Source organism: Manis javanica, chromosome 4, assembly GCF_040802235.1.
Source record: "Manis javanica isolate MJ-LG chromosome 4, MJ_LKY, whole genome shotgun sequence".
NCBI classification, from domain to species: Eukaryota; Metazoa; Chordata; class Mammalia; order Pholidota; family Manidae; genus Manis; species Manis javanica.
This window is the reverse complement of record NC_133159.1, coordinates 79043108-79068187: the sequence shown is the minus strand read 5'-3', so window position 1 is coordinate 79068187 and position 25080 is coordinate 79043108. Positions and strand designations below refer to the sequence as shown.

The 25080-nt window shown below is 36.3% G+C and overlaps 1 protein-coding gene across 11 annotated transcripts in view; it reads right to left on the bottom strand.

Moving 5' to 3' along the window:
• CCDC18 (coiled-coil domain containing 18) overlaps window positions 1–25080 on the bottom strand; it is a 200237-nt gene that overhangs the window by 74191 nt on the left and 100966 nt on the right. For all 11 annotated transcript variants that reach the window (XM_073234287.1, XM_017650002.3, XM_073234294.1 and 8 more), the window contains 3 exons: window positions 24909–25043; window positions 24677–24754; window positions 14258–14374 (listed from right to left, as the gene is read on the bottom strand). In XM_073234287.1, the coding sequence (XP_073090388.1) occupies window positions 14258–14374; window positions 24677–24754; window positions 24909–25043 (330 nt within the window). The remainder of the gene's footprint in view (window positions 1–14257; window positions 14375–24676; window positions 24755–24908; window positions 25044–25080) is intronic.

Below are 25080 nucleotides of genomic sequence, written 5' to 3'. Positions count from 1 at the left end.
TGGGAAGTCTAGTAACCATAATGTTCTTCATGTAATTGTAGATTACTGATAATAAAATGCATAAAAAAAGAGAAAGTGTCATTGAAGAAATAATTGCTGAAAACTTCCCAAAACTGGGGGAGGAAATAGTCTCTCAGACCATGGAAGTGTACAGATCTCCCAACACAAGGGACCCAAGGAGGACATCACCAAGACACATAATAATTTAAATGGCAAAGATCAAAGACAAGGACAGGGCATTAAACGCAGCCAGAGAGAGAAAAAAGGTCACCTACAAAGGAAAACGCATCAAGCTATCATCAGACTTCTCAACAGAAACCTTACAGGCCAGAAGAGAATGGCAATATATAATTAATGCAGTGGAACAGAAGGGCCTTGAACAAACAATACTGTATACGGCACAACTATCATTTAAATATGAAGGAGAGATTAAACAATTCCCATACAAGCAAAAGTTGAGGGAATTTGCCTCCCACAAATCACCTCTACAGGATATTTTAATGGGACTGCTCTAGATGGAAGCAATCCTAAGGCTAAATAGATGTCACCAGAGAAAATAAAATCAAAGCAAAGAAAGCTCAACCAAATACTAAATAAAGGCAAAAAAAAATCAACTACTCACAGAAGCAGTCAAAGGAAACACAAAAGAGCACAGACACCTAACATATAAAGAATGGAGGAGGAAGAATAAGAAGGGAGAGAAATACAGAATCATCAGACTGTGTTTATAATAGCTTAATAAGCAAGTTAAGTTAGACGGTTAGATAGTAAAGAAGCTACCCTTGAACCTTTGGTAACCACGAATCTAAAGCCTGCAGTGGCAATAAGTACATATCTTTCAATAACCACCCTAAATGTAAATGGACTGAATGCACCTATCAAAAGACACAGAGTAAGAGAGTGGATAAAAAAGCAAGACCCATCTATATGCTGCTTACAAGAGACTCACCTCAAACCCAAAGACATACACAGACTAAAAGTCAAGGAATGGAAAAAGATATTTCATGCAAACAATAGGGAGAAAGAAGCAGGTGTTGCAGTACTTGTATGAGACATAATCGATATCAAAACAAAGAAAGTAACAAGAGATAAAGAAGGACATTACATAATGATAAAAGGCTCAGTCCAACAAGAGGATATAACCATTATAAATATATACGCACCCAACACAAGAGCACCGACATAAGTGAAAGAAGTTCTAACAGAACTAAAGGAGGAAATAGAATGTAATGCATTCTTTCTAGGAGACTTCAATACACCACTCACTCCAAAGGACAGATCCACCAGACAGAAAATAAGTAAGGACATAGAGGCACTGAACAACACTCTAGAACAGATGGACCTAATAGACATCTATAGAACTCTACACCCCAAACCAGCAGGATACACATTCTTCTCAAGTGCACATGGAACATTTTCCAGAATAGACCACATACTAGGCCAAAAAGAGCCTCAGCAAATTCAAAAAGATTGAAATTCTACCAACCAACTTCTCGGAACACAAAGGCATAAAACTATACATAAATTGTACAAAGAAAGCAAAAGGCTCACAAACACACGGAGGCTTAACAACATGCTCCTAAATAATCAATGGATCAATAACCAAATCAAAATAGAGATCAAGCAATATATGGAGACAAATGACAACAACAGTACAAAGCCCCAACTTCTGTGGGATGCGGTGAAAGAAGTTCCAAGAGGAAAGTATATAGCCATACAGGCCTATTTATAGAAGGAAGAGCAATCCCAAATGAACAGTCTAATGTCAGTATTATTGAAACTGGAAAAAGAACAAATGGAGCTCAAACTCAGCATAAGGAGCGAACTAATAAAGATCAGAGAAGAAATAAACAAAATTGAGAAGAATAAAACAATAGAAAAAATCAATGAAACCAAGAGATAATTCTTTGAGATAATAAACGAAATAGATAAACCCCTAGCCAGACTAATTAAGAGAAAAAGAGAATATACACACATCAACAGAATCAGAAATGAGAAAGGAAAAATCACAACGGACCCCACAGAAAAACAAATAATTATTAGAGTATACTATGAAAATCTATATGCTAATAAGCTGGAAAACCTAGAAGAAATGGACAACTTCCTAGAAAAATACAACCTTCCAAGACTGACAAAGGAAGAAACAGAAATCTAAACAGACCATTTACCAGCAATGGAATTGAATCAGTAATCACAAAACTACCCAAGAACAAAACCCCTGGGCTATAAGGATTCAGCACTGAATTTTATCAGACATATATAGAAGACATAATACACTTTCTCCTTAAAATTTTCCAAAAAGTAGAAGAGGAGGGAATACTTCCAAACTCATTCTATGAAGCAGGCATCACCCTAATACCAAAACCAGGCAAAGACACCACAATAAAAGAAAACTACAGACCAATATCCCTGATGAATACAGATGCAAAAATACTCAACAAAATATTAGCAAACCGAATTCAAAAGTACATCAAGAGGATTATACACCATGACCAAGTGGGATTCATCTCAGGGAGGCAAGCATGGTACAACATTCGAATATCCATCAACATCATCCACCACATCAACAAAAAGAAGCACAAAAATGACATAATCATCTCCATAGACGATGAAAAAGCATTCAACAAAATTCAACATCCATTCATGATTAAAACTCTCAACAAAATGGGTATAGCGGGCAAGTACCCCAACATAATAAAGGCTATATATGACAAACCCACAGCCAACATCATATTTAACAGCGAGAAGCTGAAAGCTTTTCATCTAAGATCAGGAAAAAGACAGGGATGCCCACTCTCCCCACTGTTATTCAACCTAGTAGTGGAGGTCCTAGCCACAGCAATAAGACAACACAAAGAAATAAAAGGCATCCAGATAGGTAACAAAGAAGTCAAACTGTCACTGTTTGCAGATGACATGATACTGTACATAAAAAACCCTAAAGACTCCACTCCAAAATTACTAGATCTAGTATCTGAATTCACCAAAGTTGCAGGATGCAAAATTAACACACAGACATTTGTTGCTTTCCTATACACTAACGATGAACTAGCAGAAAGAGAAACCAGGAAAACAATTCTATTCACAATTGCATCAAAAAGAGTAAAATACCTAGGAATAAACCTAATCAATGAACGGAAAGACCTATACCATGAAAACTACAAAACACTCTTAAGAGAAATTAACATGGACACTAACTAATGGAAACTCATCCCATGCTCTAGGCTAGGAAGAATCAATATTGTCAAAATGGCCATCCTGCCTAAAGCAATCTACAGATTCAATGCAATGCGTATCAAAATACCTACAGCATTCTTCAAGGAACTGGAACAAATAGTTCTAAAATTCATATGGAACCACCAAAGAGCCTAAATAGCCAAAGCAATCCTGAGAAGGAAGAATAGAGCAGGGGGATCTCGCTTCCCAACTTCAAGCTCTACTACGAAGTCACAGTAATTAAGACAATTTGGTACTGGTATAAGAACAGAGCCACAGACCAGTGAAACATGATAGAGAGTCCAGATATTAACAAAAACATATATGGTCAATTAATATATGATAAAGGAGCTGTGGACATACAATGGGGAAATGACAGCCTCTTCAACAGATGGTACTGGCAAAACTGGACAGCTACATATAAGAAAACGAAACTGGATCATTGTCTAACCTCACACACCAAAGTAAATTTAAAATGGATCAAAGACCTGAATGTAACTCATGAAACCATAGAACTCTTAGAAGAAAACAGGCAAAAGTCCCTTGGATATAAACATGAGCAACTTTTTCATGAACATATCTCCAGGGCAAGGAAAACAAAAGCAAAAATGAACAAGTGTGACTATATCAAGCTGAAAAGCTTCTGTACAGCAAAGGACACCACCAATAGAACAAAAAGGCATCCTGCAGTATGGTAGATTATATTCATAAATGACAGATCCGATACAGGGTTGACATCCAAAATATATAAAATGCTCACCCACCTCAACAAACAAAAAGCAAATAATCCCATTAAAAAATGGTCAGAGGAGCTGAACAGACAGTTCTCCAAAGAAGAAATTTAGATGGCCAACAGACACATGAAAAGAAGCTAAGCATCAGAGAAATGCAAATTAAAACCACAATGAGATATCACCTCACACCAGTAAGGATTGCCACCATCCAAAAGACAAACAACAATAAATGCTGGTGAGGATGTGGAGAACCTCCTACACTGCTGGTGGGAATGTAAATTAGTTCAACCATTGTGGAAAGCAGTATAGAGTTTCCTCATAAAACTCAAAATAGAAATACCATTTGACCCAGGAATTCCACTCCTAGGAATTTACCCTAACAATGCAGCAGCCCAGTTTGAGAAACACAGATGCACCCCTATGTTTATTGCAGCACTATTTACAATAGCCAAGAAATGGAAGCAACCTAAGTGCCCATCAGTAGATGAATGGATAAAGAAGATGTGGTATATATACACAATGCAATATTATTCAGCCAAAAGAAGAAAACAAATCCTACCATTTGCAACAACATGGATGGAGAACCTCCTACACTGCTGGTGGGAATGTAAATTAGTTCAACCATTGTGGAAAGCAGTATAGAGTTTCCTCATAAAACTCAAAATAGAAATACCATTTGACCCAGGAATTCCACTCCTAGGAATTTACCCTAACAATGCAGCAGCCCAGTTTGAGAAACACAGATGCACCCCTATGTTTATTGCAGCACTATTTACAATAGCCAAGAAATGGAAGCAACCTAAGTGCCCATCAGTAGATGAATGGATAAAGAAGATGTGGTATATATACACAATGCAATATTATTCAGCCAAAAGAAGAAAACAAATCCTACCATTTGCAACAACATGGATGGAGCTAGAGGGTATTATGCTCAGTGAAATAAGTCAGGCAGAGAAAGACAAGTATTAAATGATTTCACTCATCTGTGGAGTATAAGAACAAAGAAAAAAACTGAATGAACAAAACAGCAGCAGACTCACAGAACCCAAGAATGAACTAACAGTTACCAAAGGGAAAGGGACTGGGGAGGGAGGGATGAGGGGGAGAAAAAAGAAAGGGGGCATTATGATTAGCATGTATAATGTAGGGGGTGGCAACAGGTAGGGCTGTACAACACAGAGAAGACAAGTAGTGATTGTACAGCATCTTACTATGCTGATGGACAGTGACTGCAATGGGGTATGTGTGGTGGGAGACTTGGTGATGGGGGGAGTCTAGTAAACATAATGCTCCTCATGTAATTGTAGATTAATGATACCAAAAAAAAATTGCAGCATTAAAAAAATACTGAAATATATGTTTCTTCTATCACAAATACTAATTCACAAAAATTAATGCATGCATCAAATTTATACTGGAATTTCATTGCACTACACTGCAACTTCCACTTGACTTTAAAAATGAAAAAAAGTTTTTTTATTATATTCTCTACAAAGAAAATAAGTTTTCAAAAAAAGATTTACGATTTTATCATGAAAGTCAAGAAAGTAGAATTTACATTATATAATGTACCTACAATTAACTTTATCTAGGGTTAATGTATATCCAAGAGAAATACTCATAATTGTCACTTAAGAATAAAATATAACCAGAAAAGTTACTGATACCAACTTCCCAAAATTTAAGTCCATCAATTTGAATAATGATATTTATCAATAAAATGGTTGATTTTACTGAATATATGCAGAAAATGGTTAGGCTTATTCACATCTATTTTGCATTCATTTTCTTCTATCATGTTGACAATGTAATTTTGCATGAACTCATACTTTTATCATTTTTAAAATACCTTAATATAGAATTACAGTATTTTCAAAATAATTCAGGACCCCAAACTCACTACTATTTTAATAATAAATGTATTTATTTCAACATCTAGAAAAGAATATTTGCCTGAGAAAAAGCTCAGAGGACTATTTATTAGCTGATTTTGGGTAACCAACATGTAGTTATTACAACTGGAATACTTTCTACCAACATGCCCTAGATCCATTTAATTATTCAGCTAGTATGTGATTTGGCAATATCCACTAATTTAAAAGATTAAAACATCATGATAACATCACCTATTATTAACAGAATGGATAGTACTATGAGTCAAATACAATTTTATAAAACCTAGCTATGTATGATGAAAACCTCACAACTCTGCTTTTGTAAGATATTAACTATATTACTAGTACTGCAAAGACTTTTCTTTGTAAGACATTAAAGACAAATGATGTGAGACTTCCAAAGACAAATGAGTCAAAAATAAGTAAATGATCCAGTTGGTATCTAAAAAAACCCAGTAAATAGTAAGTGGCTTTTTCTCCATGTTTCGTATCAATATATACAATGAAACAAACAAAAAAATGACCCTTAAAGGCCATTATTTAAAATAGGTAAGCCAATGCATATACAATTGACCTAATAATTCAGCAACAAAATAGGGCTTGCAAATCTTTCTTACTTATTTTCCAGTATGGTTGTACTTACCTGAATATCATTTCTGATTTCTAATTCACTTTGAGCCCAGGTTTATACTTCCAGCTATTTTGAAAATGGTTCTAAGTTCATTTTCGGTAAATGTCTATTATCCACTCTAGTCTCTGATGCTATTTTTAAGAATGCAAAATCCAAAGCTTAACAAACTCTCTTGCTTCAAACACTCCCTATCTCTAGATTGCAACTATACCAAATCCATTTATGCTTGAGTATACTGAGGACTACATAATGACAAATTAATATTTAAAAGTAGATCACAGTAAAAACAAAACATGAAATTCCTATTTTAACAAGTCAAAGTATCCATAGTTTAGGCAATTTAATTTTCTTATTTTGAAATAGAGAACTGCATACTGATCTGTTAAAGATGATCAATTAAAGATGAAGAGAGGTAGAAGACAGGACCATACAAAATATAAAGAGTTCTTTTCTTTTAATTGTAAAGGTGTATAATTAAGTGATGCCCTAAGTCTAGAGTGCTGGTGAACTACATATTTGCTCTTAGATCTACCCCTGCCTTCTCCCTGCTCTGCTCTGTGTGTTGCAAGAAATTGACCTCTAGTTAAAAGATGGCTTTGGTCAATGGAAGGGGCCAGTAGTAACAGTTTCCACTCTACGACCCGAGTTTCTACTAAACAAGATTTTTTCTCTGTGGGTCTAGACGCACTAGGCAGTCCTGCTTCTAAACTATACTCACATTATGTCTTCCTGATGTTCCTCTCTATCCCTAAGAACAGTAATGGGTCCCTGTTATGGTAGTCTCTGAGTCACCTTAGCATACTTTGTTTAGCTTCTCCACTCACCCATCACCTATGTATCTATCTAATTCTCTGCAAAAAATTCTCTCCATTTTGAGGCTTGAAAATGACCTGAAAGGATTAAAGATGTTGGCATGAGAGGTGAGACAGAGACTTCCTCCTAAAAACACATATAATATGAAAATACATTTAATACAACTAATCCAGAGAGAGCAACAGGAAAGAGGACTGCACCACACTGCATACACCTGGTGAAAAGAGCACACCTCACAGAGCAGGGTAACGTACCAAAGCTGAGGCCACCCTTCCCCCATCCCAGCTCACCAGCGGGGGGAAAAGAAATGGAGCACGGAGGGAGTGGAGGCCTGCGACTGCTAAATACCTAACTCTGGAGATCTGCTCTGGGAGCACAAACCTACATTTCATGGTGCTTTCATGATACTCTTGTGATTACAGGGTTACAAAGCTACGACAGGCAGAATTCCTGGAGAGACTCTGATCCAGCCACTTGTGGAAAGCAGGGATCCATATCCAGCTGCTGTGGGACACAAGTTTATACCTGTGTATTCGGCCCACTGGTTCAGGCAGTGGAGACAGGCTCAGAAGCCAGGAAGCAGGAAACACCTCTTTCCTCCCCCCAGACACCAATCCCACTACCCTGCAACCCCTGACATTGCTTCAGGGGCTAAGTAGCTTCAGAGAGTAGAGCTCCTGGACACTAATGGATACATACACAAATACAAAATGCCAAAGGAAACTGGTCCAGAATAAAATTAATATAACTCCAGAGAAAGATATAAATGACATGGACCTTATGACTTTTCCTGAAAGGGAGTTCAAAATAAAAATCATCAACATGTTAATGCAGGTATGGGAAGATATCCAAGAACTCAGGAATGAATTCTGGTCAGAGATCCAATCTTTGAAGAGCACAATTGAGGGTATTAAAAGCAGATTGGATATGGTGGAGACGATAAATGAAATAGAAACTAGAGAAGAGGAATACAAAGAAGCTGAGGCACAGAGAGAAAAATAGAATCTCTAAGAATGAAAGAATACTGAGAGAACTGTGTGACCAATCCAAATTGAACAATATTCGCATTATAGGGGTGACAGAAGAAGAAAAGAGAAAGGGACAGAAAGTGTCTTTGAGGAGGTAATTGCTGAAAACTCCCCCAATTTGGGGAAGGAGATAGCCTCTCAGGCCATGGAGATCCAGAGATCTCCCAACACAAGGGACCCAAGGAAGACAACACCAAGACATATAGTAATTAAACTGGCAAAGATGAAGGATAAGGACAGACTATTAAAAGCAGCCAGAGAGAGAAATAAGGTCACATACAAAAGAAAGTCTATCAGGCTAACATCAGACTTCTCAGTAGAAACCTTACAGGCCAGAAGGGAGTGGCATGATGTACTTAATGCAATGAAGCAGAAGGGCCTGGAACCAAGACTACTTTATCCTGCAAGATTATCATTTAAATTTGAAGGAGGGATTAAATAATTTTCAGATAAGCAAAAGCTGAGAGAATTTACCTCCCACAAACAATCTCTACAGTCTATTTTGGAGGGACTACTATAGATGGCCATGTTCCTAAAGTTGAACAGCTGTCACCAGAGGAATAAAACCACAGTAAAGAAAGTAGGACAGCTAATCAGTAAGAAAATGCAAGATTAAATTAACTACCCCCAAAGTCAACAAGGGATAGACAAAGAATACATAATATGAAACCTAATATATAAAGATTGGAGGAAGAAGAAAAAGAAAAGAACCTTTAAATTGTGCTTGAACAGCATATGAAGTGAATTAAGTTAGACTTTTAGATAGTAAGGAAGTTAACCTTGAACCTTTGGTAACCATGAATCTGAAGTCTGCAATGGCAACAAATACATACCTATTGATAATCACCGTAAATGTAAATGGTATGAATGCACATATAGTCACTGAATGGATAAAAAGCAAGACCCATATATAGGATGCCTACAAGAGACTCACTTCAAACCCAAAGACATACACAGACTAAAAGTGAAAGGATGGAAAAAGATATTTCATGAAACTAACACAGAGAAAAAATCAGGAGTTGCAGTTCTTGGATCAGACAAAATAGACTTCAAAACAAAGAAAGTCACAAGAGACAAAGAAGGACAATACATAATGATAAAGGGGTCAATCCGAAAAGGAGATATAACCATTATAAATATCTATGCTCTCAACACAGGAGCACCCACATATGTGAAACAAATACTAATTGAATTAAAAGGGGAAATAGAATGCAATGTATTCATTCTAGGAGACTTTTAACACTCCACTCACTCTGAAGGACAGATCAATGAGATAGAAGGTAAGTAAGGAGACAGAGGCACTGAACAACACAATAGAACAGATAGCCCAACAGACATCTACAGAACTCTACACCCAAAAGCAACAGAATACACATTCTTCTCAAGTGCACATGGAACATTTTCAAGAATAGATCATATACTAGGTCACAAAAAAAGCCTCAGTAAATTCAAAAAGCTGGAAATTGTACCAACCAGTTTCTCAGACCACAAAGGTATGAAACTAGAAATAAATTACGAAAAAAAAAAAAAAGAAAAGTCCCACAAACACATGGAGGCTTCACAACATGCTCCTAAATAACCAATGGGTCAAAGACCAAATAAAAACAGAGATCAAGCAATATATGGAGACAAGTGACAACAATAATTCAACACCGCAATAACCCACCACTGCGTCTGTGGAACGCAGCCAAGGCCATGCTAAGAGGAAAGCATATTGCAATACAGGCCTACCTCAGGAAAGAAGAACAATCCCAAATAAACAGTCTGAACTCAGAATTAATGAAACTAGTAAAGGAAGAACAAATGTGGCCCAAAGTCAGTAGAAGGATGGACATAGTAAAGAGTACAGCAGAAATAAATACAATTGAGAAGAATAGAAAGAATCAATGAAAACAGAAGCTGGTTTTTCGAGAAAATGAACAAAATAGATAAACCATTAGCCAGACTTATCAAGAAAAAAAGACACTCTACACACATAAAAAGAATCAGAAATGAGAAAGGAAAAATGACACCACAGAAATACAAAGAATTATTAGAGAAGACTATGAAAAATTATATGCTAACAAACTGGATAACCAAAAGAAATGGACAATTTTCTAGAAAAATACAACATTCCAAGGCTGACCCGGCCCGAAACAGAAAATCTGAATAGACCAATTACCAGCAAAGAAATTAAATTGCTAATCAAAAAACTACCTAAGAAAACACCTGGACCAGATGGTTTCACTGCTAAATTTTATCAAACATTTAGTGAAGATCTAATAACCATCCTCCTTAAGGTTTTCCAGAAAGTAGAAGAGGAAGGAATACTACCAAACTCATTCTATGAGGCTAACATCAGTCTAATACCAAAACCAGGCAAAGACACCACAAAAAAAGAAAATTACAGACCCATATGCCTGATGAACATAGATGCAAAAGTACTCAATAAATATTAGCAAGTCGAATTCAAAAATACATAAAAAAATCACCCGTCATGATCAAGTGGGATTCATCCCAGGGATGCAAGGATGGTACAACATTCGAAAATCCATCAACATCATCTACTATGTCAACAAAAAGAAGGACAAAAACCACATGATCATCTCCACGGAGGCTGAAAAAGCATTTGACAAAATTCAACATCCAATCATGATAAAAACTCTGAACAAAATGGGTAAAGAGGGCAAGTACTTCAACATAATAAAGGCCAAATATGACAAACTCACAGCCAACATTATTCTTAACAGCAAGAAACTGAAAGCTTTTCCTTTAAGATTGGGAACAAGACAAGGATGCCCACTCTCCACACTTTTATTCAACATAGATCTGTAGGTCCTAGCCATAGCAATCAAACAACACAAAGAAATAAAAGGCATCCAGATTGGCATGGAAGAAGTCAAACTGTCCCTGTTTGCAGATGACATATTGTACAGAAAAAACCCTAAAGAATCCACTCCAAAACCAGTAGATCTAATATCTGAATTCAGCAAAGCTGCAGAACAAAAATAATACACAGAAATGTTGCATTCCTATACACTAACGATGAACTACCAGAAAGAGAAATCAGGAAAACAACTCCATTCACAAGTGCATCAAAAAGAATGAAATACCTAGGAATAAACCTACCAAGGAAGTAAAAGACCTATTCCCTGAAAACTACAAGACATTCTTAAGAGAAATAAAAGAGGACACTAATAAATGCAAATTCATCCCATGCTCGTGGTTAAGAAGAATATTATCAAAATAGCCATCCTGCCTAAAGCAATCTACAGGTTCAATGCAATCCCTATCAAAATACCTACAGCATTATTCAATGAACTAGAACAAAGAGTTCTAAATTCATATGGAATGACAAAGACCCCAACTATTCAAGGCAATCCTGAGAAGGAATAAAGCAAGGGGAATAATGCTCCCTGACTTCAAGCTCTACTACAAAGCCACAGTAATCAAGATAATTTGGTACTGGCACATGAACAGACCCATACAGCAGTGGAACAGAATAGTGGAACAGAACAAAAGCATATATGGTCAATTACTATATGATAAAGGAGCCATGGACATACAATGGGGAAGTGAGAGCCCCTTCAACAGCTGGTGTTGGCAAAACTGGACACCTACATGTAAGAGAATGAAACTGGATTACTGTCTAACCCCATACACAAAAGTAAACTCAAAATGGATCAAACTCCTGAATATAAGTCATGAAACCATAAAACTCTTAGAAAAAAATATAGGCAAAAGTCCCTTGGACATAAACATGAGCAACTTTTTCATGAACATATATCCCTGGGCAAGGGAAACAAAAGCAAAAATGAACAAGTGGGACTATATCCAACTAAAAAGCTTCTATACAGCAAAGGACACCATCAACAGAACAAAAAGGCATCCTACAGTATGGGAGAATATATTCATAAATGACAAATCCTATAAGGGGTTAACATCCAAAATATATAAAGAGCTCATGCACCTCAACAAACAAAAAGCAAATAAGCCAATTAAAAAATGGGCAGAGGAGCTGAACAGACAGTTCTCCAAAGAAGAAATTCAGATGGCCAACAGACACATGAAAAGATGATCCACATCACTAATCATCAGAGAAATGCAAATTAAAACCACATTGAGATATCACCTCACACCAGTTAGGATGGCCAACATCCAAAAGCTAAACAACAACGAATGTTGGTGAGGATGTGGAGAAAGGGCAACTCTCCTACATTGCTGGTGGGAATGTAAACTACTTCAACCATTGTGGAAAGCAGTATGGAGGTTCCTCATAAAACTCAAAATAGAAATACCATTTGACCCAGGAATTCCACTCCTAGGAATTTACCCTAAGAATGCAGGAGCCAAGTCTGAAAAAGACATATGTACTCCTATGTTTATCGCAGCACTATTTACAATAGCCAAGAAATGGAAACAACCTGAGTGTCTATCAGTAGATGAATGGATAAAGAAGATGTGGGACATATATACAATGGAGTATTATTCATACATAAGCGGAAAACAAATCCTACTATTTGCAACAACATGGATGGAGCTAGTGGTTAATATGCTCAGTGAAATAAGCCAGGCAGAGAAAGACAAATATCAAATGATTTCACTCATCTGTGAAGTATAAGAACAAAGGAGAAACTGAAGGATCAAAATAGCAGCGGACTCACAGAATCCAAGAATGCACTAACAGTTACCAAAGGGAAGGGACTGGGGAGGATGGCTGGGAAGAGAGGAATAAGGGGGGAAAAGGGGCATTACGATTAGCACACATAATGTTGGGTGGGTGGAACTGGGACAGCAGTACAACACAGAGAAGATAGGTAGTGATTCTATAGCATCTTATTACGCTGATGAATAGTGACTGGAATAGGGTATGTGGGGGGTACTTGATGATAGGGGAAGTCTAGTATCCATAATGTTGTTTAAGTAATTTTACGATAATGATACAAAAAAAAAAAAGACATCCAGATTGGTAAGGAAGAAGTTAAACTCTCACTGTTTGCAGATGACATGATATTATACACAGAAAACCCTAAAAACTCCACCAAAATGCTACTAGAATAACAGAATTCAGCAAAGTTGCAGGATACAAAAAAATACACAGACATCTTTTGCATTTCTATACACTAATGATGAACTAGCAGAAAGAGAAATTAGGAAAACAACTCCATTTACAATTGCATTAAAAAGAAAAAAATACCTAGGAATAAACCTAACTAAGGAAGGGAAAGACCTATACCCTGAAAACTACAAGACATTCATGTGAGTAATAGACACCAAAAAGTGGAAAAGAAAATTCTCTCCATTTTATAAGTATAGAAGGGTCTGCTTTTCTATTTGTACCTTTCTGACACACTCATGTCAACTTTGATGAATATTTGTTGGGTACTATTTCTAAACACGAATTTAAGGTTTAAATACATGTATGTTCTCACAAATGAAAGAATTCTTTCCTTTGAGCAAACAGAGAACATTATGTTGAAAGCAAAGTGGGGAGACACTGAGGTTACTGAGATGAGTAAGATAACTCAAGAGAAGATTTCTATCTAATATCTGAGGAACTCATCTCAGTAAAAAAGTTGAATGCCTAAACCTAATTTACAATCCTTCAAAACAACTAGGAACATAGTAAAAAAGGAAAAATATTCAAGAATTTTATACCTTTAAACCTAAATCAGTGTTCTAAGTGTTAATCATTTTCTATTAAAATTACTCTGTGATATTAATAATAGTTTAATCTTGTAATTCCCCAAAAATAGATACAAGAATTCTAAGGTGTTATATTTTGTGTTGCACTGAAATAATGTTTATTTCTTGAAAATCATGAAGTTGGAATTTAGATTTCACTGAAAAGATTTTTTGTATCCGCTACATAACGATATATTTTTTAAGTGTCCTGAAAATACTATCTCAAAAAGAAATCACTTGGAAAATAAGCTATATTTAAAGGAAATGTTAATTTACCTCTTCGGATTTCTTCTTTAGCTGTTTTTCAAACTTTTCCTTATTTCCCTCCAACTGATTCAAATGCAAGGCAAGTTCTTTCTTGCAAATTTCCAATGCTGAATCTAGTTGTCTGACCTAAAAAAGAAAAGAAAAATCAACTAATACTAATTAATGTGTTATATACTCAATATTTAACAAATTTATCTCCTAATGTTACCAGAGCTTCAAACACAGTCCAACTTAGGATACAAAATGCTGTTAGAGATTTATTTAGAAAACTAATTTTTCATTGTAAACCAGAAGCCAGAGACTGTGATTCTGAAGAATAAAAATTTAAGAACAAGTCAAGACGGGCATTCCAGGAAAAGGGAGCTTGTTCAGAGACAAGACACTGTGAGAGGGAATGGTGAGAGGTTGGCAGGAGGCAAGGGTATGAAGAGTATGAATTTGTAGGAGATAGGCTTTTAAAGATCAGACTGGCAAGACAGACTGGGGTCAATTGCCAAGAACCTCATTTAAGGTTGGCCAAGCACACCAAAACATTTACCTAAATTACAGGTAAGCAGTATTTAAGCCTACTACTTAAGTTGCCTTGAAAAAAAATAATAATGTGAGCACAAATTGGTGTATTGTGGTAATGATGGTATGGTGTTCATATTCTGAATATGCAAAAGTCACTAAGAAAATAAAAATGTCTTTGTCAGCTAGGAATACAAACTCAGGAGGAGACTGCTTTTACTTCGATCAGTGAAAACTATCAGAAAGGCAGCAATGTAACTTGGTTCAAGTGTTCATACAGTTTCAAATGCTTTCTGCTACCTTAATATTAAAAGGCAAATGAGCAAAGTGCAATTTTAATTCAGTATTTTTGTCAAAAAACTAGTTCAAGGGACACAATTTGCACACATGTTCCATACCCTATCTGCTAATAAGATTCCTGGCTTCCTCCTTTCTTTTCCTTAGTGTAATCTTGAGCTTCTCAGGAATGTTTCTCTTCTCAATGCTAATAGCATTCTAGTAAGCAGAATGAAAGTGAGAAAGAAATCTCAACAAGATTAGGAGAAAAAGAATAACTTTCCCTCTCGCAGATACTATTCTACATCATGAAATTATCCTTGAAACTCTTATTTTAAAAGAGAATTTTGAAAGTTTTGGAAGATTGTCCCTACAGCCTGTGACTATAACCATTATCAACTATAGTTTGTAATTTTGAATGATCACCTTTGTTAATAAACTGTTGTCCAAGTAATAATTTTTAAATTAAAATTTGTTTTACAGAAAGCATAAATACTTTTAAGTTTTTTCTTAAGCAGGAGAATGAGTGTTGATACTTGCGTAATCTTCCACACACAGAGAAAAAATAAAAATTATGACTGTCAGAATATCATATCCAATAATTAAAATGTAAAAACTCATTCAGGCAAGATCCCTTTCTAGGTATTAAACCCATTAGCTATAAGGTTGTTGAGAAACAGGATATTTGTATAGCCTCAAAGAGTCACCCAAGCTTTATTAATTGTATGTTTTTTAAAATGGTGAGATCTGGCAGTAACCACCTTAAACGAGATATCAAGACTGGCAATGCTATTAGTGGGGTGGTCTGATATTATCTGCCTCCTAATGTGAAGCAGTGGAGGAACACAGTATAGCCCATGTGATGTTCCGCTGAAGTAGACTTTTCAAAATATTCAGTGTCATGAATAACAGAAAGAATGAGTTTACGGAAATATAAAAAGCCAAATGCAACATAAATTATAACTGAATCCTAGACAGAGGAAAGAAAAGGAACAAGCTAAAGTAGTGTTCCTCAAGGTTTTAAAGGGCATACAAATTTCCTGGACACCCCATTGAAATAGATTCTGATTCAGTAACAGGGCCAGGACTGGAGTAAGGCATAAGAGGTGCCTAAGGCTAAAATTTAAGGAGTCACTCACTCTTAGGGTAATGCAAGTGATGACCCTTCACTTATAAGGCGCTGAAAGTAAACACCATCTTAAATTTTGCAGCAGAGCCACCTCACTTGCTTAACCATAGCCCCAGCTCTGGTCGGTAGGTCTGCAGCATAGCAGATATTCTGAAGTCACACAAGCTCCTGGGTGATACTAATGCTGTTAGTCCAGAGCTATGCTGTGGGTAGAAAGGCTATAACAGTATTTTTAAATAATGGGAAAATTTCAGGATGGATGGTGAACGATGTTAACATGATTCCATAGGAGAAACTGCCTGTTCACAGGAGATGCAAATTTAAGTATTAAGGGTGTAAAGTGTTATGACATCAGCTACCTTCTCTCAGTTGTTCTGGCAAAAAGAAACTGTGAGTCGGAGTGGACTGGGTAGGTGCACACACAGTGGGCATGCCCACTGTGGGTACAGAAAAAGATGAAGTAAATATAGCTAAAGTTGAATAGGCAGTGAATCTAGATGAGAGGATCACAGATGTTCACTGTACTGTTCTTAAAATTTTTTGTGTATTTGAAACTTTAAAAAATAAATTTAATAAATTTAAACTAATTTTTATGATTAGTAATTACTAATTACTAATAAGTAATTCATAAAAAAACAAAACATCTACTACTCTGTTGGATTCCTTAGGTGAACAAAGAGTTTGAGAATCTTCAAATATACATGTATATGTAAATATATGAATGAGAGAAATCAAAACAAAGACACTGCTCTGCTGAAACAAAGAACCTCCTCAGACGCACAGTCTCCGGACAAAAAGGGAGGGGCTCTAGGCTACCTATCTTCACCAAAAGCAGCTAGGCACTGCATTTTTTCTATATTTTTTTCCACTTATGATTTGTACTGGGAGGAAACAAAAAGAATCAGAGTGAAAAATAAAAGCAAGACAAAGAATTTTAAAAATCTCTACATCTAACTAAATAAGCATCTTCTCAGTTTTCTACTTAACAGCAGGTAACATAATTACTTCATTTATTGATGATTCCTTGTTGCTTGTTCAGAATTTTGCCATCACTCTTCTAGATCTCAAACTTTTATAGATGATATAACTTTAAACTGACTCTTCTAACTGTTGCAGAAAGAAAATCCATATATATATATTTTTGGTACCATTAATGTACAATTACATGAGCAACATTATGATTACTACATTCCCCCCATTATCAAGTCCCCACTATATAGCCTATTACAGTCACTATCCAACAGCATAGTAAGATGCTATAGAATCACTACTTATCTTCTCTGTGTTGTACTGCCATCCCCATGCTACCCACCAAACATTATGTGTGCTAATCGTAATGCCCTGTTTTCCCCCTTATCCCTTCCTTCCCACCCATCCTCCCCAGTACCTTTCCTTTTGGTAACTGTTAGTCCATTCTTGGGTTCTGTGTTTCTGCTGCTGTTTTGATCCTTCAGTTTTGCTTTGTTCTTATATTCCACAGATGAGTGAAATCATTTGATACTTGTCTTTCTCCACCTGGCTTATTTCACTGAGCATAATACCCTCTAGCTCCATCCATGTTGTTGCAAATGGTAGATTTGTTTTCTTCTTATTGCTGAATAATATTCCATTGTGTATATGTCCCACATCTTCTTTATCCATTCATCTACTGATGGACAATTTGGATGCTTTCATTTCTTGGCTATTGTAAATAGTGCTGCAATAAACATAGGGGTACATATGTCTCTTTCAAAACTGGCTCCTGCGTTCTGAGGGTAAATCATAGGAGTGAAATTCCTAGGTCAAACGGTATTTCTATTTTGAGTTTTATGAGGAACCTCCATACTGCTTTCCACAATGGTTGAAGTAGTTTACATTCCCACCAGTAGTGTAGGAGAGTTGCCCTTTCTCCACATCCTCACCAACATTTGTTGTTGTTTAGCTTTTGGATGTTGACCATCCTAACTGGTGTGAGGTGATATCTCATTGTGGTTTTAATTTGCATTTCCTTGATAATTAGCGATGTGGAACATCTTTTCATGTGCTTGTTGGCCATCTGAATTTTGTCTTTGGAGAAGTATCTGTTCAGACTCTCTGTCCATTTTTTAATCGGATTATTTCCTTTTTGGTGTTGTGGCATGTAAGGTCTTTATATATTTTAGATGCTAACCCCTTATCGGATATGTCGTTTATAAATACATTCTCCTATACTGTAGGATGTCTTTTGTTCTGCTGATGGTGTCTCTGCTGTACAGAACCTTTTTAGCATGATGTAGTCCCATCTGTTCATTTTTTATTTTGTGTCCCTTGCCCGGGGAGATATGTTCAGGAAAAAGCTGCCCAAGTTTATATTTAAGATATTTTTGCCCATATTTTCTCCTAAGAGTTCTATGGTTTCATTACTTACTTTCAGGTCTTTGATCCATTTTGAGTTTACTTTTGTGTATGGGGTTGGAAAACAGACCAGTTTTATTCTCTTGCACGTAGCTGTCCAGTTCTGCCAACACCAGTTTGTTGAAGAGGCTGTCATTTCCCCATTGTATATCCATGGCACCTTTACCATATATTAGTTGACCATATACACATGGTTTTATATCTGGGCAATCTAGTCTGTTCCACTGGTCTATGGTTCTGTTCTTGTGCCAGTACCAAATTGTCTTAATTACTGTGGCTTTGTAGTATAGCTTGAAGTTGGGAAGCGAGATCCCCCCTGTTTTAGTATTCCTTCTCAGGATTGCTTTGGCTATTTGGGGTCTTTTGTGGTTCCATATGAATTTTAGAGTGATTTGCTCTAGTTTGTTGAAGAATACTGTTGGTGTTTTGATAATGATTGCACTGAATCTGTAGATTGCTTTATGCAGTATGGTCATTTTTGACAATGTTAATTCTTCCTACTGATAAGCATGGGATATGTTTCCATTTATTGGTATCTCCTTTAATTTCTCTCATGAGTGTGTTGTACTTTTCAGAGTATAGGTCTTTCACTTCCTTGGTGAAGTTTATTTCTAGGTATTTAATTATTTTTGATGCAATTGTGAATGGAATTGTTTTCTTGATTTCTCTTTCTGCTGGTTCATTGTTAGTATATAGGAAGGCAACAGATTTCTGTGTATTAATTTTGTATCCTGCCTCTTTGCTGAATTCTGATATTAGATCAAGTAGTTTTGGAGTAGATTCTTTACGGTTTCTTACATACAAATATTATGTCATCTGCAAACAGGGGCAATTTCTTCCTTGCCTATCTGGATGCCTTTTTTTCTTGTGTTGTCTGGTTGCTGTGGCTAGGATCTCTGGAACTATGATGAATAAAAGTGGGGAGAGTGGGCATCCTTGTCTTGTTCCCAATCTTAAAGGAAAAACTTTCAAGTTCTCAGTTAAGTATAATGTTGACTGTGGGTTTGTCTTATATGGTCTTTATAATGTTGAGGTAATTGCCATCTAAACCGATTTTGTTGAGAGTTTTTATCATAAAGGGATGTTGAATTTTGTCAAAATGACACTTTTTCAGCATCTTTGGGGATGATCATGTGGTTTTTGTCCCTCTTTTTGTTGATGTGGTGGATGATATTGATGGATTTTCAAATATACCATCCTTGCATCCCTGGAATAAATCCTACTTGATCACAATGGATGATCTTTCTGATGTATTTTTCAATTTGGTTCGCTAATAGTTTGTTGAGGATTTTTGCATCTATATTCATCAGGAATATTGGTTTGTAATTTTCTTTTTTTGTGGTGTATTTGCCTGGTTTTCATATTTGAGTGATTCTGGCCTCACAGAATGAGTTTGGGAGTATCCCCTCCTCTTCTACTTTTTGGAAAACTTTAAGGAGGATGGGTATTAGGTCTCCACTAAATCTTTGCTATTATTCAGCAGTGAAATCATCTGGGCTAGGGATTTTGTTCTTAGATAGTTTTTTTGATTACCAATTCAATTTCATTGCTGGTAATTGGTCTGTTTAGATTTTCTGTTTCTTTCTGTGTCAGCCTTGGAAGGCTGTATTTTTCTAGAAAGTTGTCCATTTTTTCTAGATTATCCAGTTTGTTGGCATGTAATTTTGCATAGTATTCTCTCATAATTCTTTGTATTTCTGTGGTGTCCATAGCGATTTTTCCTTTCTTATTCTTGATTTTGTTTGTGTGTAGACTCTCTTTTTTCTTCATAGCTTTGACTAGGGGTTTATCTATTTTGTTTATTTTCTCAAAGAACCAGATCCTGCTTTCATTGATTCTTTCTATTGTTTCACTCTTTGCGATTTTTTAAATTTATGCTCTAGTATTTATTATGCCCCTCCTTCTACTGACTTTCGGCCTCATTAGTTCTCCTTTTTCTAGTTTCATTAATTATGACTTTAGACTGCATGCGGGATTGTTCTTCTTTCCTGAGGTAGGCCTGTATTGCAATATACTTCACTCTTAGCACGGCCTCATTGTGTCCCACAGATCTTGCGGTGTTGAATTATTGTTGTCATTTGTCTCCATGTATTGCTTGATCTCTGTTTTTATTTGGTCATTGATCCATTGATTATTTAGAAGCATGTTGTTAAGCTTCCATGTGTTTGTGGGCCTTTTCATTTTGTGTAATTTATTTCTTGTTTCATACCTTTGTGGTCTGAGAAGCTGGTTGGTACAATTTCCAGCTTTTTGAATTTACTGAGGCTCTTTCTGTGGCCTAGTATTTGATCTATTTTTGAAAATGTTCCATGTGCACTTGAGAAGAATGTGTATCATGTTGCTTTTGGATGGAGTGTTCTGTAGATGTCCATTAGGTCCATCTGTTCTAATATGTTGTTCAGTGTCTCTATCTCCTTACTTATTTTCTGTCTGGTTGATCTGTCCTTTGGAGTGAGTGGTGTCTTGAAGTCCCCTAAAATGAATGTATTGCATTCTATTTCCCCCTTTAATTCTGTTAGTATTAGTTTCACATATGTAGATGATCTTGTGTTCAGTGCATAGATATTTATAATAGTTACATCCTCTTGTTGGACTGACCCCTTTATTATTATGAAATGTCCTTCTTTGTCTCTTGTGACTTCCTTTGCTTTGAAGTCTATTTTGTCTGATACAAGTACTGCAACTCCTGCTTTTTTCTCCCTATTAGTTGCATGAAATCTTTTTCCATCCCTTTACTTTCAGTCTGTGTATGTCTTCGGGTTTGAAGTGAGTCTCTTGCAGGCAGCATATAGATGGGTCTTGTTTTTTAATCCATTCAGTGACTCTATGTCTTTTCATTGGTGCATTCATACCATTTACATTTAGGGGGATTATTGATAGGTATGTACTCATAGGCATTGTAGGTTTTAGATTTGTGGGGTCAAGGGTAATTCCATTATCGAACAGACTAATTTAACTAACTTAGTATGCTATTACAAACACAACCCGAAGGTTCTTTTTTTTAACCTCCTTTTTCTTCCTCTTCCATTCTTTATATATTCTGTACTCTTTGTCTAACCCTTGATTGACTCTGGTGGTAGTTGATTTGATTTTGCATCTGTTTAATAATTAATTGTTCTACTTTCTTTACTGTGGTTTTACTCTCCCTGGTGACAGCTGTTTAGCCTTAGGAATACTTCCATCTATAGGAGTCCCTCCAAAATGCACTATAGAGGTGGTTTGTGGGAGGTAAATTCTCTTAGCTTTTGCTTATTATCTGAAATTGTTTAATCCCTCCTTCAAATTTAAATAACCTTGCTGGGTAGAGTATTCTTGGTTCGAGGCCCTTCTGTTTCATTGCATTAAATATATCATGCCACTCTCCTCTGGCCTGTAAAGTTTCTGTTGAGAAATCTGATGATAGCCTGGTGGGTTTTCCTTTGTATGTGTACTTTTTTCTCTCTCTCTAGCTGCTTTAAAAAGTCTTTCCTTATCATTTATCTTTGCCATTTTAATTATACATCTCGGTGTTGTCTTCTTTTGGTCCCTTGTGTTGGGAGATCTGTGCACATCCATGGCCTAAGAGTCTATCTCCTTCCCTATATTGGGGAAGTTCTCAGTAATTACCTCTTCAAAGATACTTTTTATCCCCTTTTCTCTCTCTTCTTCTTCTGGTACCTCTATAATGCAAATATTGCTATGTTTGGATTGTTCACACAGTGAACATTCCTAAAGATCCTTTTTTCTCTCTGTGCCTCAGCTTCTTTGTATTCCTCTTCTCTAATTTGTATTCCATTTGCCATCTCCTCTACACATCTAATCTGCTTTTAAATCCCTCCATTGTATGATTCATTTCAGATATGGAATTTCTTAATTATTGAATCTCTATCCTAAATTCATCCCTGCATTCTTGAGTATTTTTCTGTACCTCCATAAGCATGTTTATGATTTTTATTTTGAACTCTCTTTCAGGAAGATTGGTGAGTTCAGTTTCATTTGGCCCTTTTTCTGGTGTTTGAGAGGTTTTGTTTGAACCAGGTTCCTTTGACGTTTCATATTTGTATGTGGCACCCTATAGTGCCCAGAAGCTCTCTTCTCTGGAGCTGCTCAGCCCATGGAGTGATGTTGGGGGTCACAGGGGAGCAGCGCTCATGTCTGGGGGAAGGAAAGAGCTGTTTCCTACTTCCTGGCTGCAGCATCTTTCTCCACTGTTGGAACCAGTGGGCCAGTCCACAAGTGTAAGCCTCTGTGCTTTGCCTCTGTAGCTGCAGTAGGCAGGGCCTCCCTCTGGCTGGCCTGATGCCAGGGCTGGGACTACTGGTTTGGGAGGTGGTGCCAGCAGTCCAGGAGGAAGGTGCAGCAAGGTGCGTACCACAGTGAGGGGCCTCAGGGCTGAGCATCCAGCCAGGGGGATGGAGCAGTGAAGTTCCTGAAAGTTTCCAACCTGCTGGGCAGAGCATGCCCAGACAACTTTGTCCACCTATCCCTTCTCCCGTGCAGCAAGCTCCATGCAAATTCTAACCCTTCAGCAACCCTCTTGCTGCTAGGGAGTTTCTCAGACAGCCCACATTTTATTTTTCCCAGAGCAGCTGGATGTGGATCCGTGTCCTCCACAGTTGGCTGGAATCTCAGTCTCTCCAAGTATTCCACCTGTCTTAGCTTTTTGACCCCACTAATTTCCAGAGCACCATGCAATGTAGGTTTATGCTCCCATAACAGATCTCTAGGGCTTGGTGTTCAGCAGTCCTAGGTTTCCACCCCCTCCCCGCTCCATTTCTCTTCCTCCTGCTGGTGAACTGGGGTGGGGAAAGGGCTTGGGTCCTGCTGGATCAAGACTTTCATACATTACCCTGTTTTGTAAGGTCTGCTCTGTTCTGTAGGTGTATGCAGTCTGGTGCAGCCTTCTTTCCTGTTGCTCTTTTAGGATTAGTTGTATTAACTGTATTTTCATAACGTGTGGTTTTGGGGAGGAGTTCCCTGTCTTGCCTCTCATGCCTCTATCTTGAATCACTCTATACCATGAAATATGGATATTATCTAATAAAATTGTTTCATGCCTACAACCTTTGTAATGATTTTTTTTAATGTTAATGATCATAGAGGCTATTTTTACATGAGGAAATTAATTGACAAAGCATTAAAGTTTAAAAGTTTTGGAGAATAATATAGGAAAGTTAACAGATAATAATTTTTGTTTATATGGGTGTACTTGGTCACAAAATGTATTAAAAACACCAGTATAATATTGAATATCAACTACACTTCAATTGAAAAAAGGATAAAAAAACAGTACAGTTGACCTTGAGCAATGAGGGTATCAGAGTTACTGACTCCTGCACAGTTGAAAATCCACATATAACTTCCAACTACCCCTTAACTTTACTAACACCCTACTATGCAAGGCTAAATAACATTGAATTTTTAAAGTATCCCTTATAATTCAGCACATATGACAGAATAAAGGTAGCAGCATTTTTTAACTTATTTCTAACACTAAAAATGCAAAAGAGAAAATATTAAATATACAGTAATTACTTATTAAACTTTGACTTAGTATGTGCTGAGCAATGTACATAACTCATTTCATTTAATCCTCATACCGACCCTTTCTAGGGTACTGCTATCCTTGTTTTACAAATAAATAAATTAAAGTTCAGAGAGCTTAAATAAACTGCCAAGGTTACAATAAATAAGCCCATGCTTTAAAGCCATGAAGATATACCATCCACAAATATGCATTTGATCTGGAAAATCTGGATTTACCTCCTAATTAATCTTATAGAACAACTGGAAAAAAGAAGCAATAGTGGACTGCTTGTAATTTCATCTACCTTCACTTCCTCTGTTAATTCTTTACTGGTAATGTTAATAAGTAGCTACAGTTAAAAATTTTTTTTAAAGAAATCTTAAGGCAAAAGAAAAAAGAGGTTAGATAATCTACAAACTAGATTATGAACTGTCAAATAATTAAGATTGTAGTTCACATTGAAGAAAACAGTTACAGAAATTAAGTTCATGGATTCAGGTGAAAGTCCTTACCTCTTGACTGATTTTTATGTAAATAATCTATAAAGAAAACTGAGAAAGCCACAGGAATATCTCCACTAAGAAAATTTTTTTTTTAAAAGAAATAAAATTTTACTCAGTATTAGCATACTAGCCTTGATTGTTTCTTCAGATACTTGGTTCTGTAATGCTTTCAAAGCTTCATCTTTCTTCATATTTTCCTTTTCCATTTCCTGAAAACATACAAATTGGTACCAAAAACATAAGTATGTGTATAATTATTTTAGCATTAGTAACAAGCTGTTAAAAACAGCTGATTTGACTAGAATTAAAGGTTAAAGAAATACAAATGATTAGCTTTTAAACAGCACTTTATAAAGATTTTACCCCTTTGCTTTCCATCAAGAGTCTGTCTAATGATTCAAGATGATGTTGTTTACATATAATATCTTGCTGCAAGATGGACATTGTCTTTTCTTGTTCTTTAAATTGTTGGTCTTTTTTCTCTAGTTGTGACTCAAGCTAAATATAAAAACAGGATTTATAAATTTTCAGATAA